The sequence below is a fragment of the Adiantum capillus-veneris genome, chromosome 24 (genome assembly GCF_014529385.1).
Source record: "Adiantum capillus-veneris isolate H3 chromosome 24, ASM1452938v2, whole genome shotgun sequence".
Lineage (NCBI taxonomy): Eukaryota > Viridiplantae > Streptophyta > Polypodiopsida > Polypodiales > Pteridaceae > Adiantum > Adiantum capillus-veneris.
Genome location: NC_140954.1, coordinates 27913048 through 27928662, shown reverse-complemented (window position 1 = coordinate 27928662; position 15615 = coordinate 27913048). Strand labels below are relative to the sequence as shown.

The 15615-nt window shown below is 43.6% G+C and overlaps 1 protein-coding gene and 2 pseudogenes across 1 annotated transcript; 1 reads left to right on the top strand and 2 right to left on the bottom strand.

Annotated features, from left to right (window-relative positions):
• Positions 1-829: 829 nt before the first annotated feature.
• Positions 830-1472, bottom strand: LOC147426133 (2-C-methyl-D-erythritol 2,4-cyclodiphosphate synthase, chloroplastic pseudogene; annotated as a pseudogene).
• Positions 1473-2516: 1044 nt separating this feature from the next.
• Positions 2517-3450, top strand: LOC147426132 (chlorophyll a-b binding protein 5, chloroplastic pseudogene; annotated as a pseudogene).
• Positions 3451-14468: 11018 nt separating this feature from the next.
• Positions 14469-15158, bottom strand: LOC147426131 (uncharacterized). The gene is made up of 4 exons (XM_086498176.1): positions 15154-15158; positions 14903-15110; positions 14788-14834; positions 14469-14715 (listed from the first exon to the last, which is right to left on the bottom strand). Exons 1-4 carry the CDS (start codon positions 15156-15158, stop codon positions 14469-14471), a joined length of 507 nt encoding a protein of 168 aa, XP_086354302.1.
• Between the last annotated feature and the right edge of the window lie 457 nt (positions 15159-15615).

Genomic DNA, 15615 nt, shown 5'->3' with positions numbered 1-15615 from the left:
GAGAGAGAGAGAGAGAGAGGTTTCTCTAAAACCAAACAATAAAACGGTTGGCCCCATTGCTAGCAAAAACATATTTTTTGGAAACTTAGAAATACTTTATGTACGTAAAAGGTTCTATAAGTAAATGGACCATGTTTTGAAGTTAGGTCACCATTATAAAAATCTAGTAATCATGATACATGTCATCAATTTTACTATTAGTATAAGTACCAACAAGTGCAAAGCATATTGGTAAGTGTGATATGCGTGCTCATGCTCGGAGGGGGGGGGGGGGGACTATGTATAAATTGTGTATATCACGTGTGTTTAAGGACTATTTCTATAATCCCTTATCTGTGAATTTTTCACAAATAAAATACACCCTTTTTCTATTTAATCTGTATTTTTTTTTTCCAATTCCATTTTATGGTACCCTTATATATGTGAAAATGTGAGGAAAAAAGATATTTTATAACTCTTTTTGTTGCACTCATGTGAGAGTCACATAATTATCAAGTGACCCCTCCAAGTATACGTGAAACAAAACACAAATTTACTAACGCATATATAATGTGATTGTGCATTGATTCTCTCAGAGTTCTTTCTCTTAAGGAAACTCTCTCTTAGGCTCTTCCCTTCCCTTCCCTTTAGAGTAGGACTTCAAGACTCATCAATAGAGCTATGAGGTCTCTTGTGGAATGTTCCTATGGCGTTAAAACGTCTCTTCCTCGTCACTCTCTCTCTCTCTCTCTCTCTCTTTCTTTGAATCATTGCTTAACCAACTATTAATCTATAAACATGAGTAGCTGTTAAAGCCTGCAAACCTTTATTATACGTCATTTGTTTCAGGTTATTTCTTCATTAGTAACACAATAGCATGGGCAACAATGCTATGATTCTCTCCCAAGCTATCGACCTTTTCATGGCTTTTGGCCTTTATATTAACTACTTAAGGATCTATGTCTAACATCTCATAGAGGTTCAATTTTATGGCCTCCTTATGGGGACTCAACTTTGGCCTTCGTAATATGAGGGTGGAATCCAAATTGACCATAGTATATCTCGCATCATGCATCAATTGAACAACTTCTTTCACAAATATTGAGGATACGACTCCTTTCCATTTTGAATTATTGTTTGGAAAAATATTTTAGATGTCACAAAGGATAGAGCATCCACTACACAATGGAAAGCACATCACCTTTAGAATATGCTTCACATCCTTGGTCATGTGGAACATTCATGCAACTACCAATTATAAGAGGTAAACTCGGCTCCAATCTCTGAAGATCAAAGCCATACCCTACTCTAAAAAGTAGTACAATAGCCTTCTTCACATTTGGAGCAACAGTTTCAACAAGAGGGGAAGCCGTTGCAAAGACTTTGCATATTAATTTGTTTGCGACAAAATTTAGTCCGTTTTGAGCTTGTGTCTGCACAGGATAAGGTGGTATGAAAATGTTGCTAGCTACATGAGGGAAAAAGGGTTGCATCGTATTGACAACGCACTGTATAAGAGATGATCATGTCCGTCCACCAAGAAAAAACGCTGCTAACCGAGAGAAGATGCTTACCTTCTAATGATGTGATCATCCAAAAGCCATTGACCCTCCTCATCATACCTAGATTTTCCAAAAATAAAGAGGAGGTATGAGCTAAGGGGTCGTGCTTGAAGCGCATAGTGACAGAGTAGACTCGTGATCAAAAGAGAAACCTCCCTTGGGAATGTTGGGTGGTGATGCAATTGTCATCTTTGCTATGGTCGATTATATGCACCCTATGCAACGATTGGGCTTGCACTCATGATAACCAATCCATCTCGCGAACAACAATAGAGTACTCTGTGGTACGGAGCCGTTGAAGGTTAGTGACAATAGATGTAGCATGTAGGCACTATTTAGATCTCTGATCTCTGATCTCTCTCTCTCTCTCTCTCTCTCTCTCTCTCTCTCTCTCACACACACACACACACACACACACACACACACACAAAACTCTCTGAAATTTCCCGCGTCGGCGTGGATTGTTTCAAAGAGTTTTTCTTTTTGAGAAAAAGAGGGTATAACTAATATGCACGCACTGAGCTCGCCATTTGAGCAACACTAAGGATGCATAGTATGTAGGCAACGAGTGCGCCATTTTTGCAAGTGCTTCTCTCTCGCTCACAAATAAAAGGAAAAAAAACTCTCTGAATCAATCCGCGCCGGCGCGGATTGTTTTAGAGAGTTTTTTTTCTTTTATTTGTGAGCGAGAGAGGATACGTAATTTGCATGCAATGGGTGCGACATTTGAGCAGCACTAATAGGATGCATAATATGCAAGCAATGAGAGCACTATTTCTACGCACTAACACATAATATGCAGGCAATTAGTGCGCCATTTCTACAAGCAGTGTTCTCTCTTTGTCTCTTAAAAAAACTCTCTCAACCACCACGCCAGCGTGGACTGCTACAAAGAGTTTTTCTTTTAATAGAGAGAGAGAGAGAGAGAGAGAGAGAGAGAGAGAAAAGGATAAGCAACAACTAAGTTTTGAGCTTGAATCAGGCGAGGAAGAGGAAGAAAATCGAGGCAATGGCCACAGCAACGTCTGCATTGAGTAGCTCTACCTTTACAGGGCATACCGCCTTGAAGCCTCAGAACGAGTTGTCGAAGAGGGTGGGCAATGTGGAGGCTCGGGTGAGCATGAGGAGGACCGTGAAGAGCACTCCAGAGAGCATCTGGTATGGTCCAGATCGCCCTAAGTACCTGGGCCCCTTCTCCGAGGCCACTCCCTCTTACCTGACCGGTGAGTTCCCCGGTGATTACGGCTGGGACACCGTCGGCCTGTCAACCGACCCCGAGACCTTCGCCAAGAACCACGAGCTGGAGGTCATTCATGCCAGGTGGGCAATGTTGGGCGCCCTCGGGTGTGTGACCCCTGAGCTGTTGGCTAAGAACGGCGTGAAGTTTGGTGAGGCAGTGTGGTTCAAGGCTGGCTCTCAAATCTTCACTGACGGAGGGTTGGACTACTTGGGCAACCCCAGTTTGGTGCACGCTCAGAGCATTTTGGCCATCTGGGCATGTCAGGTTGTGCTGATGGGCGCTGTTGAGGGTTACAGAGTTGGCGGCGGCCCCCCTCGGCGAGGGCCTGGACCCCATCTACCCCGATGGTTCCTTCGTCCCCCTTGGCCTTGCTGATGATCCCGACTCCTTCGCAGAATTGAAGGTGAAGGAAATCAAGAATGGGCGGCTGGCTATGTTCTCCATGTTCGGCTTCTTCGTGCAGGCCATCGTCACCGGCAAAGGCCCCATCGAGAATCTTTCTGATCATTTGTCCGATCCCGCGGTTAATAACGCCTGGGCGTATGCTACCAACTTCACCCCTGGCAAGTGAGTGAGAAGCTTGTGCTTTTATAGTGCATGATACTGCGCACGTGGAAAGCGATTTTGTACTCCTCTGAGGCACTCTTGTACATTCTCTAAGTTTTTTGCTAATCCAGTGAAGCTTTTCTCGAGAGAGAGAGAGAGAGAGAGAGAGAGAGAGAGAGAGAGAGAGGATACATATATGTAGGCAATGAGTGTGCTATTTTGACTGTTTGAACCGGCGCTAAAAGCATGAGCAAGAGAGAGAGAGAGAGAGAGAGAGAGAGAGAGAGAGAGAGAGGATACATATATGTAGGCAATGAGTGTGCTATTTTGACTGTTTGCACCGGCGATAAAAGCATGAGCAAATGTTCGATGGCAGAAATTGAAGTCTAACACCCCGAGGGAGTCCACATCTATCAGCATCTCCAGGTCCCGTTGCCTCTGGCTCAACTTGAGGGTAAGCATCCTCCGTCACGCCCATTGAAGCTCCCCTGGCTACTACAGACCCCTATGCACAGCACCTTCATCATGGATGCCATTTTTCTGCTGAGAATAGAACGACAAAATGCTTTGCACCTCAATATCATCATGCATGACATTATTAGATCTCCATTCGCATCCTTGCCCATCTACTCCAACATCGTGATGCTTGCCAGCATGCAATATGCTATGATCGTTGCCAGGTGGGGGCAAGGGATCCAAGCAATCTTTGGATGAGGGAATTGTCAAAGGCACATGTGGTTTTGGCATAGAGTACTATGGTGGTGGCTAATGAGACTTGGTGGGGTGGTTTATTGTAGAGATAAGAAGAGGGTTAAACGCAGTGTGTGTGTGTGTGTGTGTGTGTGTGTGTGTGAGAGAGAGAGAGAGAGAGAGAGAGAGAGAGAGAGAGAGAGAGAGAGAGTGTTCCACAAGTACGATTATGGGGAATGCAGAGATGGAAAGACTGCAGATATGTTTGTCTGAGGTTTGGGATTGAGCAGGCGCAGTACGAGAGAGAGGGAGAGAGGGAGAGGGAGAGGGGGAGAGGGAGAGAGTTCCAGAACCACCACCACGGCAGTGACGGCACCACCCTTTCGCTTTAAGAGGTAAAGGGATTTCTGGAGCTTGCGATCCTACTCCTCAGTTTGTCCTAAAGCTCCTTGCGTCACCCTCCCATGTGAATCAATCCCAATAATTAAAAGAGAATTGCAAGCCCGGGCCTCACCGTCGCTCACGTCCAGCTGTCAGTTGTGTGCTGCCATCCTCAAGCGAAGTCGATTCCATGAACCTCTTTATTATTTCCTTTATTTTCCGAACGTCCAAAGCTTGACTTCAGTGCCGTAGCTCAAGAAATAGTTGAGAATTTAAGTAGGGTGGTCTTGGTGCAAGAACAAGTTGGTGAGAGAGATACACATACTCGCTACTTTAAAAAGAAAAGAATTTTTTCGAAGATGCTTTAGAATCTCCCACTCACTCAAACTTTGCACTGCACGCACTCATCAAGGAGCAGTGCAGTTAGCTACTATTCATGTCGTCCCCCCACCCTCTGCCTCGGCCAGTGTCTTATATTGGCCCCTTATACCCTACTGTGTCTCCAAATGGCTTCTAATTTTCCTTGCCCAAACCCTGCAAAACCAAATTTCTCAATGAATAGGGACCCTGATATTTGCCTTTCCCAAAGTGGCACAATATTCTTGGTTCTAGAAGCCAGGAACTCAATCACCCCTTAGAGGGTAGTACCCTATGGGGTACTAAGGCATGTGCGCACTAGGATTTCACTTTGTTTAGATTGTTCAAAACAGAGCACCACCTAATAGGGGTGGGTGGGACAACTCGACAAGGTAGTGAAGAGGCTACAACATGAGGACAATGGACAAGTCAAAGGGATGAGACTTAGGAGCAAAGCCAAGCTATTGCATATACTAGGGGTCATGATCTTGTAAGTATATCACAACAAGGGAGAGGAAGATGCTAAAGCCATCTGAGAATGGTGAATTATCCTCTCATTGAGAAGGTAGAGATGCTAAGATGGTAAATTGATCGATCGAACTACCATGGATGTTGCTTCACCCAACTCATTGAACTTGTTGATCATATGCATTGCACGTGCGCTTGCATAAATGCACTTGCATCGCAAAGGGTATCTTCATTCACTTTTGCATAAATTTGAAACCTTTGTGCGGCATTCATAGAAAATGTGGTGCTCTTGAATTTCTTTAGGCTAGGTTGTTATGAAGACTACCTATATTAGTTGCGGTAGTCACCTATAGTAGGGCAAGTTTTTTTCTAAAGAGTGAGAGAGGGAGAGAGGGAGAGGAAGGGAGAAGATGAAAAGTCCAAATGTCATAAGTTCAAGCCGAAGAGAGCTATAAAATGTAGCCAACACCGTGAAACTTTGCATCATCTTGTTAGTACATTTCATTTTGGCTATATAGGAAACAATTGCTTTACCTATGTGCACTTAGATTTGTGAGGTTCTCTCCAAAATTGTATATGCTTTTTGGCTATTGTTGCATCTGTTCAAAAGGGGGTTTGACTACAACTAAGTGTCCAAAAGAAAATTCTTTCTTAAAAATTCAAAGTTCCTTTCAATGCATTTATAAAAGACCTGAAATTTTAACGAGTTCCTTCCCTAAAGTAGGCATTTCTTAACAACAATTTTTTTTGAAACAATCCTCTCGCTCTACAAGCATTTGCCATAATATTGTATTGAGACCCCCCCCCCCCCCCCAAACAAATCGCACGCGCGTACACACACACATACACATACTTGCCCAAGCCTCTACTATGGCTTTACTATCTATGACCATTAGTCATGCTTTTGAGGAGGGAGCATACCCTTGGATAATCAAGGAGTTAATATAAGAGTGTACGATTGAAGTTTCCTTGAATAATGCTAGAAGAGGACATTGAAAGATAGATTTTATTTTATTTGATGCTAAATGTTTCCTTTTATGATTTAAGTTTTATATGTATCTTATTGGGTTTTGCTCGTTTTTATGATTGCTCGGAAAGGTTTGCTCGAAATTTGAAATTCCCCTGATTTCTCATAGCTCAAACAATTAAACTCATGAACAACACATTGCTCTCTTAGCACACGACAAGCAAAGGAGATTAAAAGATTGGAGATGACATGCGATTTATTGCTCCCAAGAAATGAACGCAAAAGAACTTGAAGTGAATTGTTGTCCACAGGTCGAGGTATATTCACTACAAGAGGTTGTGTGCTCTTGTGACACTGTTAGCGACGGAAATACACTGGGTTTTTATAACCTCCGGCGTCGCTAAAACCGTCGCTACGAGCGTCGCTACGAGAGCGTCGCTATAGACGTCGCTATATGCGTCGCTATGAGCGTCGCTATATAGCGACGCATATAGCGACGCCTATAGCGACGTTTACACAGAATACTATAGCGACGCTCATAGCGACGCTACAGAGCCATAAATAGCGACGCTTATAGTGACGCCCGAGAGAATTTTTTTTTGGTGGCAGGGCATTGAATGCCCTGCCACCCATCAACCATATTGTACTTGATTCACTTTTTAAAAAAAGTGCAAAGGTAGATAATAGACCCAAAATAGTCACCCACAAGACGCATTGTTTGCAAAATTGACAATTGTACACATCATAGGCAAAATGAATTGATTGGCAAATGTAATAATGACAATTGTACAACATCATAGGCATAAAGAATTGATTGGCAAAAGGAACTGCGGTGACAAATGTAATAATATACATGGTTCAAAAAGACGTATACAATCCGTCTCATGATACATAAGCTATGAGAAACCCTAAACTAATGCTATCTAGCTACGGCTAAATTGACGTCGTCTAGTCAGACGTCTCATCGCGTCCAAGCGGCGTATCTGTCGGATTCTGCAAAAAAAGACAATAAGACAGCTTTCAGTAAGTATAAACATATAACGACATTTATAAAACAATACAAAAAATAAACAAGAGTAAACCCTAATACTAACCATGCCGCCGCGAGAACTGAGAATGTCCATCAGGGCGTTTAAGCCCTTCCTGCCTGCGTACTCGTGCTCGTACGGTGTGGGATCAAGTCCTGTCATCGACCACTATCAAAACATACAAAGATTTCATTATGTTAGAACTAAAAAACTCATAAACCCTAAACTATCGAACATGCATAAAGAGCAATGTGAAAACACTTACAAAATCGGCCTCAAATGATGCCCATCCACCGCTCCCCAAGTGGTGCGAGCTCCCTGCCTCTACTCGCGCTCTGGCTGCATCCTTTTGTTGCTTCCACTTGTCGGGATTCTCGCGCGCTGCTTTCTTCGCATTCTTCCAATCTTCTTTGGCCAGCCAATCTGGCCTGTTCCACCCATTCTTGATTGCTTTTTGCACTTCGGAACGCTTGTGTTTGCAGTATTCGCGCATTCGAATCTTCATCAGGTCTTCATTGAAGCGCTGATCCCGTGTTGGAACGGGAAACTCATCATGAAGTATGCTGATGACTCTGTTTTTTAAATCACTTGGTACTTCACTCCATTTGTTTAGTATGTAGTGTCTAAACAGCTGAGAGCAAAGACCACGCATGCGCGAGATCACCTTCTTGCCGTCATCATCCATGATGATGCCGCCGTTGATGTCGACGGAGTAAGGCAAGCCCTCTGGCCGGTGACGCGTAAACCTGGGTGTCCCGGCAGGGGTCTCTAGCGGCGTGTCGATGGGGGTACGGACGTCAGGTGTCTCCATCGGCGTCTGGGCCCCGAAGCGAGGAGTGTCGAGTGGGGTGGCTCCTGGCGGAGTAGGTAGAGGTGTGTAGCTTCTAGGAACAGTCAGCCGTGCAAAACCTGGCGTAGATGGCGATGCTGTGGCTGGTGTGGGGGCGGGCAAAGAAGGGGAGGGTAAAGAGCCTCGTCGAACACGAGGCGGTGTGGAGGCATCGGTGGCGGAATCCCCACAACAACCGCCACCGCCACCACTAGAGCGCCGGTGTCTAGACGAGTGTGAAGCTCGTCTCGTCGACGCCGAAGCTTCGGAGCGCGCCGAATGCTCCGAAAGAGAGAGAGATGCAGATGGAGTAGGAACGCGCGATGATGCGCCAGAGCGATGACGCTCCACGTACCACTGTCTCTGCTGCGGTGACAAAGAAGAAAGAAACTCCTCATCATCCATACCTGCATTAAACACACGAATATTTAAACTTAATATTGAATGAATAGAGTAGACAATGACGCAAAGACCATTAAATACAATGACGTAATGACGCATATAAATACAATGACGCAATGAATCGAGTGATAGAAGAGGCAAGTCGAAAACTCAGAATTTTCAATCAAAAGATGTGAGCGCGAGTAGAAAAGAGCGTTATACACCATGGAAGGTACTTAGAGAGCCAGAGCTTTTACAACACGGAGTAAAATTGTTCAAATACAATATTTGTGGCTTTAAGAGATCTCTCTCTCATCCTCGCATAACTCAGCATAACTTCCTATATCTATATAGAGCTCTCCATTTAAACACATATCCTCTGTTTCATTTTGTAGCTCCTCTGCATGCACCCCATATAGAGTAGTAGCATCTTGATGCTCGTCTGGCACCACCGCAGCGGCTTCTGATTGAGCATCTTCTCTGATCTCCTCCATTGATGTCGTTGTGATTGGCACATGGTAGCCTTCATACGTCCTTGCACTACGAGGGGCTACCTCTATGACGTACCACCAGTTTGATGTAGACTTTGTAGGATGAAATATTACCTGCCAGAGCCACATAACTTACATGAGAGCTTTCAAGCACATAACTTGTAAAAGGGGGATGTTAACTATTTACATACTTACTTGTTCACAATGCTCGGGTAGTACGAAAGTGTCTCTTAGGTCAGTCCATTTCTTAGTAGAATCCACCTCAAGAAAACCAGACTCTCCTCTACGCACAGTAGCATTGCGACCCTCCATGATTATCTTAAACCATTGCACGTCGAACAAGTCGACAAAAAATCCTCTGTAATCGATCCTCAAAATCTCTTGCAGCGTGCCGAAGTAAGTGAGTTCCGCCACCACAGGATCTGCATCAGAGGAACGTCGTCGACTAGACTGTTCAAATTTTGCCATGATTCCACAATCTTGAGTAAAACGCTTTTTGTCAATTCGTTCCACCCTAAAATGTCGACCTTTACACCATGCTGCTGTGTATGACTTATACTACAACGAACAAAGGTTATGAGTGGCCGTTCAAACGTTTATAAATAAAGTCACTTGCTAGTCGTACATTGCAAACTTACCTTGGTCGCGCAACCCCGAGAGTACTCCCACTCTTCTTCAGTCACTTCGTCACCGCATTGTTGTGCGCTTTTCAATTGGTTGTGCAACCATCTTAAGCTCATGAAGGTTGGTAGGCTCTCCAGAACCGTTGGATAGTGCATCGGTGGTCGTCTTCCCCGTCTCCACTCGATTCGTGCCCTTTGTCGCTCTTGCTTTGCATCCTCATATTGTGAAATCCACTTTTGCATCACTGGATTGTGAAGCATGCAAAATCGGTTGATTTTAGCCTCTAGATCTTCCGTCATCTTCTTCTCAACACCGAGATTGCACATGACAATCCCAGATATGCGCTCATCATCTATGGTTCGCCATAGCGTGTCCCGGGATTTATCAAATCCGTCTAGCCACTCTCCAATGTACACTAGGGACTCTGATACCAACCAACCTTCTGCCATGCTACCCTCCGGACGTGCCTTTTGACGCACATATCCCTTAAGCGTTTTCATGAAATGCTCTAAGAAGAACATCCATCTGGAATGAACTGTCCGAGCTATTTCCACCTCATCAACTATGTGAACAAGAAGATGCACCTGAATGGTTAGCATTGTAGTAGGAAAATGTTTCTCAAACATGCACACAAGCTCCGCAGCATTTAGTTTGGCGAATGGTATGGAGTCTACGTTGATCTCCTTTTGTGAGATCCATTGCACCAGCTTTGCAAGTTTGTAGATTGTGTTACGGATGTCGAGAGACAAACATCCCTCAATGGCAACCGGTAAAATAAACTGTAAAGTATGTGCAGCAATGATATTAAAGTCCACATTTTATGCAATGATATTAAAGTCCACTATGAACGTACCTGACACATTTTATGCCAATCGTGTGACTTCAAACCAGTAAGCTTTCCTTCTTTAGTAAAACACGTTCGGAGCGAGTGCATTACGCCAGTGGGGGTCCGCAAAGATCGAATGGTCTCTTTTACTTTGCGTTCTTGGGCTCCTGTGAAAATCCATGGTGCTTTAGGGAGTTTTATCGATCCATCAGACGCTGTTTGCGGCCAATATTGCTCCATACGATCCACATTTCTAAGGTCAACTCTGGCTCCCAAAGTATCTTTCTTGCCGGTCAAATGGTCCCATAGTAGATTACCCACATTCTTGAATATGTGCATTGGATCGAGCAAGTGATTGATCATGAGTCGGGGCCAGTATGGTAACTCGTACCATAGAGATAGTCTCTTCATCCCTGGAGGCAATCCGTCATCGCACATCTCCTTCTGCTCTAACCATGCTTGTGCAGACATCCTTGGTGGCTCTCTTCCCAAAAAGCCGTCGCGTAACACATGATTCTCTGGAAGATACGCTTGATGACCTTCGTAGATTTGCTTCTTCAGTGAGGGTGCCCTACGTGCATTCAGTCTAGGTCCACATGTGACACATGCTCTGTATCCGCTTGTTTGAAGCCCTGCATGTATACACATGATAATAGATCAACTATGGGAAAAAACAAGATTTACAGTGTCTGAGTGAGGAGTGTCAATAGATCACCTGAGCATTCTGTTAGCCCGGGATAGTCATGCATGGTCCACATTAGAATGCCTCTGATCAAAGCATTCCGTCGTCCTGTGTGTCGGCTCATATCCACCACCTCTATGCCAATCCACAATTGTTGTAGCTCTTCCAATAGTGGACGAAGATACACATCCATATTCCCCACTTTATATCGCCTTGGCACAATCAAGCTTAGCCATAGGTGCCCCTTCTTCGTAGTCAACCACGGGGGAATGTTGTAGTTGACGATGACAACGGGCCATACACTGTAAGATGTTGATCTTTGACCAAATGGATTTACGCCATCCATAGCCAGGCCTAAGCGCAAATTTCGAGCTTCCCTGGCAAAATCCGACCATGTTCCATCTATATGTTTCCACGCTACGCAATCTGCAGGAATTCGTAGCCAACCATCCGAAGATTTATTCTCCTCATGCCATGATGCTAGGGCGGCCATGGACTTACATTCGAAGAAATGCTTGATGCGAGGAAGCAGAGGGAAATGTCGCAAAACCTTTTGTGGAATTTTTGTCCCGTGGAGATCTACTCGATATCTTTCGGAATCACATTTCGGACACTTCTCCATGTCTATGTATTCCCCTCTGAAAAGAATGCAGTCATTAGGACAAGCATGGATAGAATTGTAATCCATCCCCAAGTTTCGCAAAATCTTTCTTGCTTCATCTCGGGAATCTGGCATCACATTGTCAGCTGGTAGTATGTGCTCTTTCAGCAATCTACACAACATAAAAATATGATACAGTCGTGTAAAAATCTATCAGATCATTATACATTTAGAGTTCTATTAAAGTAAACTAATTGTAATAGATCACCTGAAAAGCGCTGTGACGCAAGTGTCACTCCATCCAAACTTTGCCTGCATGTTGAGAAGAACCAGGAGTGCTTTCAATCTAGACATACGTGCTCCATTATACAATGGCGTATCGGCTTCACTTTTCATATCATCATAGATAAGCCTTTCTAAATCCATGATCGTCTCGATCATTTCATCAATCTCGGGCTCAAACATTGCCTCGTTGCGAATGTGCTCTGCATGATCATCCCCCGAGCTGTCAGAGGCTACATCTTGTGGCCTCACATATGCTGCTTGACCAAAGCGCCTGCGAACACGTCTATTGGGTTGCAAGATTGCTGCTTGTTGGCCAGCGTCAGAGTCCGACGAGTTATAATTGGCAACAACTCGATCTATAATAGATGGATCGAACTCGCCATATTCGCGAACGTGCTGCAAAGAAACACGTCTTGTCCGTCGCACAGCATGCTTGCATTGATTACAAGGACATAAGACCCTCGTTGAGAGATAGGTGTTTCGGTTGGACGGTCCCATATCCTCGTCGCTACTCATAATGAGGACAACAAATTTAATATTCTATTGGCATTCTTCGTCTTATCTCTCTCTCTCTCTCTCTCTCTCTCTCTTTACCTCACATTCTCTAGTCATGTCCAATCCCCGCACACCTCGGTCTAGAGGTGCACGGAGATCAGAACCACCGGGTTATAATCTCGTCTTTATTGGTCAATACCTATATTTGTGGGTACAAGAAATCTACACACCCACGTCTACATGATACTGCATGTAGTGGACAAAACCCCTTTGCCTCTTCTCTAGCTGTAGCACTTCAATTCATCTTAACATCTTTTCACAGTAGATCTTTTCACTGTTCGTCTAACTCTAAACCCTAAACCGTAAGTAATTCTTGCGTGGACTCGATCTAACGTAAATAAGCGTAAATCTAAATAAACGTAAATCTAACTAAAAATAAAGCTAAATCTAATTTAACGTAAGTCTAATGACTAGAGGTTGTCTCGATGGTCATTGTGTCGGGGATGTAGTGACTCTTGCCGCCCTGAAGATCCACCTTCTTCCCTATCTTCTGAAGACATTTCACCAGTACTTTTGGATCGACGGAGCCCACCATGAGTGAAGGCAGCAATACCCTATATTCCATTGAGGGCTTTCTTCACCCGCTTCATGCAGGCATCGCAGTCTATGGAGACCTAAATCTAATCTAATATAACGTAAATCTAAATCTAGCTTAAATAAACGTAAATCTAGTTAAAAATAAACCTAAATCTAATTTAATGTAAGTCTACATATAACCTAATCTTTAACGTCTTTTAAGATAGTTTCCTACGACGTTATAACTCTCTTCTTCTTGTGTGTGTGCGCGTGTGTGGATGTGTGTGCCAATAAAAAGAGATAAATGGTATAACCTTTCTATCACCCATGCCAAGTATGATAGATTGATTATGCCATTTCCCTCTTGAATAATAGGTCTTGAGTTCAACTCCTCGTCGGCTAGATCTTTAGGTCTTTTAATTTTAATTAGTTTCCTACGACGTTAAATTAGTTTCTCTCTCTTTCTCTCTCAATGTGTGCGTTTTTTTTGATCGTATGCATGTTTTCTCTCTCTTTTCCTCTCTCGATGTGTGCGTTTTTTGTTTATGCATGTTCTCTCTCTCTTTTCCTCTCTCAATGCGTGCGTTTTTTGTTTATGCATGCTCTCTCTCTCTTTTTCTCTCTCAATGTGTGTGTGCATTCTTTGTTTATGTATGTGTGTGTGCGTTTTTGTTTTTGTTTGTACTCTCTCTCTCTCTCTCTAAAACACTATGTGTGTGTGTGTATGTGTGTGTGTGTGAGAGAGAGAGAGAGGGAGAGAGAAAGAGGGGAAGGGAACATGAGAATGAGGAGAGGGAAGGAGCATACCTGGCTCTCCTTCCTCTCCTCGTGTGTGTGTTTGTGTGTGTGTGTGGAGAAGAAAAAGAGAGAGAGAGAGAGAGAGAGAGAGAGAGAGAGTGAGGGAGAGCGTTACCTGCTCCTTGCTTGAGGGCGCCGAAAAACTCATATCTGAGATCTGAGTTTTTGGGCGCGCTCGGTTATTTTTTTACCCCAGCCGGCGTCGCTATGAGCGTCGCAAATTTCTTTGTAAATTTGCGACGCTCATAGCGACGCCAAGAATTTTTTTTTTTAGCGTCGCTGTGTGAGCGTCGCTAATATGAAGAGCCTCTTGTAGTGATTGTCATGCTCCCACAACGACAACCAAAAACCTACGACGTCTTTGTTGTTAGTCTCAAAATCTTGCATGATCAAATGAATAATAGATTCAAGAAACATACTAGAGGTCCAATCAAGCTGAAATATAAACAGCGATGCACACAACAAATCTTGATTAAGAGGATATTTCTTTAAGTAGAGAGGGTCAATTTTTACATTCTTGCCGTTGACATCAAAACTTGAATCTACATAAAAAATCACAACTCCTTCTTGGAGAGGCATTGTCGATCACTTCCTTGGAGAAAAGCACAGCCAAAAATTTTGTCATGCAATATTTAGATATGTCAAATCTGCCACAAAAGGAACTATGCCTCTGGTTTGAAGCTAGTCACGTAACTTTTCTTGTTGATGGAAAATGTGCCAATCTTCTTAACATTAAGAAGTGTACACTTTATATCAGCAAGATTAGTGTCATAAAGCTGAGAAAAACTGCTAAGCAATCGCAAGACTTCATCAACCACTTTAGCATGCAGCACAACAGCTATTGCTTTACCATCTCGGTCCACCACTCGTACGTGAACAGTAGGGGCTCGAACAACCTTCACCACTTTGCTGCATGCGAACCAGTAGGGATTGGACGTTTGACAGCTTACTTGGCTGCTTTTACAACCGCTACAACTAAACTCGAATCCAAGGCTATTCACATTCACCACCTCTAGAGTTCCAAACACCTGAGCCAACACAAAGTGAGTTAAAAAGAGTTAATGAGTTGAGTGATTAATAGAAAGTGATGAATCACCTTAGCACCAAATCCTAAAAGTGGGAGCTGCTTAGCATGAATGTCTTTGAAACTTGTTGCCAAACTCTCAGGCAAGGGACATAAAATTGTGTAGTCCACAATCGAAAGGGTATTAGAGAACTGCTTGTAGACATTAGTGTTGTGAGCTACACATGCATAGAAACCATGCTCTTGGACTTCGTTGACAATGTTATGATAATCGCATCTCCTAGATGGAACAAAAACAAGTTGCAACAAAGGAGTTTAGACACTGCATGAAATTTCAACTAGCTCAACGCAAAGATACTCACACTAGCTCTATCGGTAAAGTCAGGACCGTCAGCGATAGTCAACAAAGAAGAACTTGTACCATTGCTCTTTGCAATGTTTTCAACTTGCACCACAATGAAAGCGATGGTCGGCACGATGTCCACCAAAGAAGAATCTCTATCCACCAACTCCCTAATTTTGTGCTCAGGAAACAAGGCTAAGATGCAATCAAATGGTTCACCCTTAACAATGGAGGTGGTAGCATCGGCATACAAAGAGAAAGGAGATGTTCCCCCATCGTTAGCGTTTCTCTTTTTCGCAACAGCACCCTCTATGCGCACAAAATCACCCACTTCAAATGCCTCCACAAACTGAGAGATATATCTTTCACTAACGACGAAGGTGATAGTATGATTAGCTAGACTATCAGCTAAATCAGCTTTTAAGAACCTGTTATAGGCAGC

What these genes read in the sequence shown, in the direction of transcription:
- LOC147426131 (XM_086498176.1), bottom strand. An exon ending in TTTTAGGATTTGGTGCTAAG is followed by an intron (nt 14,835 to 14,902) that starts GTGATTCATCAC and finishes GTGTTGGCTCAG; the next exon opens with GTGTTTGGAACTCTAGAGGT. An exon ending in GTGAATAGCCTTGGATTCGA is followed by an intron (nt 14,716 to 14,787) that starts GTTTAGTTGTAG and finishes GTTCGCATGCAG; the next exon opens with CAAAGTGGTGAAGGTTGTTC.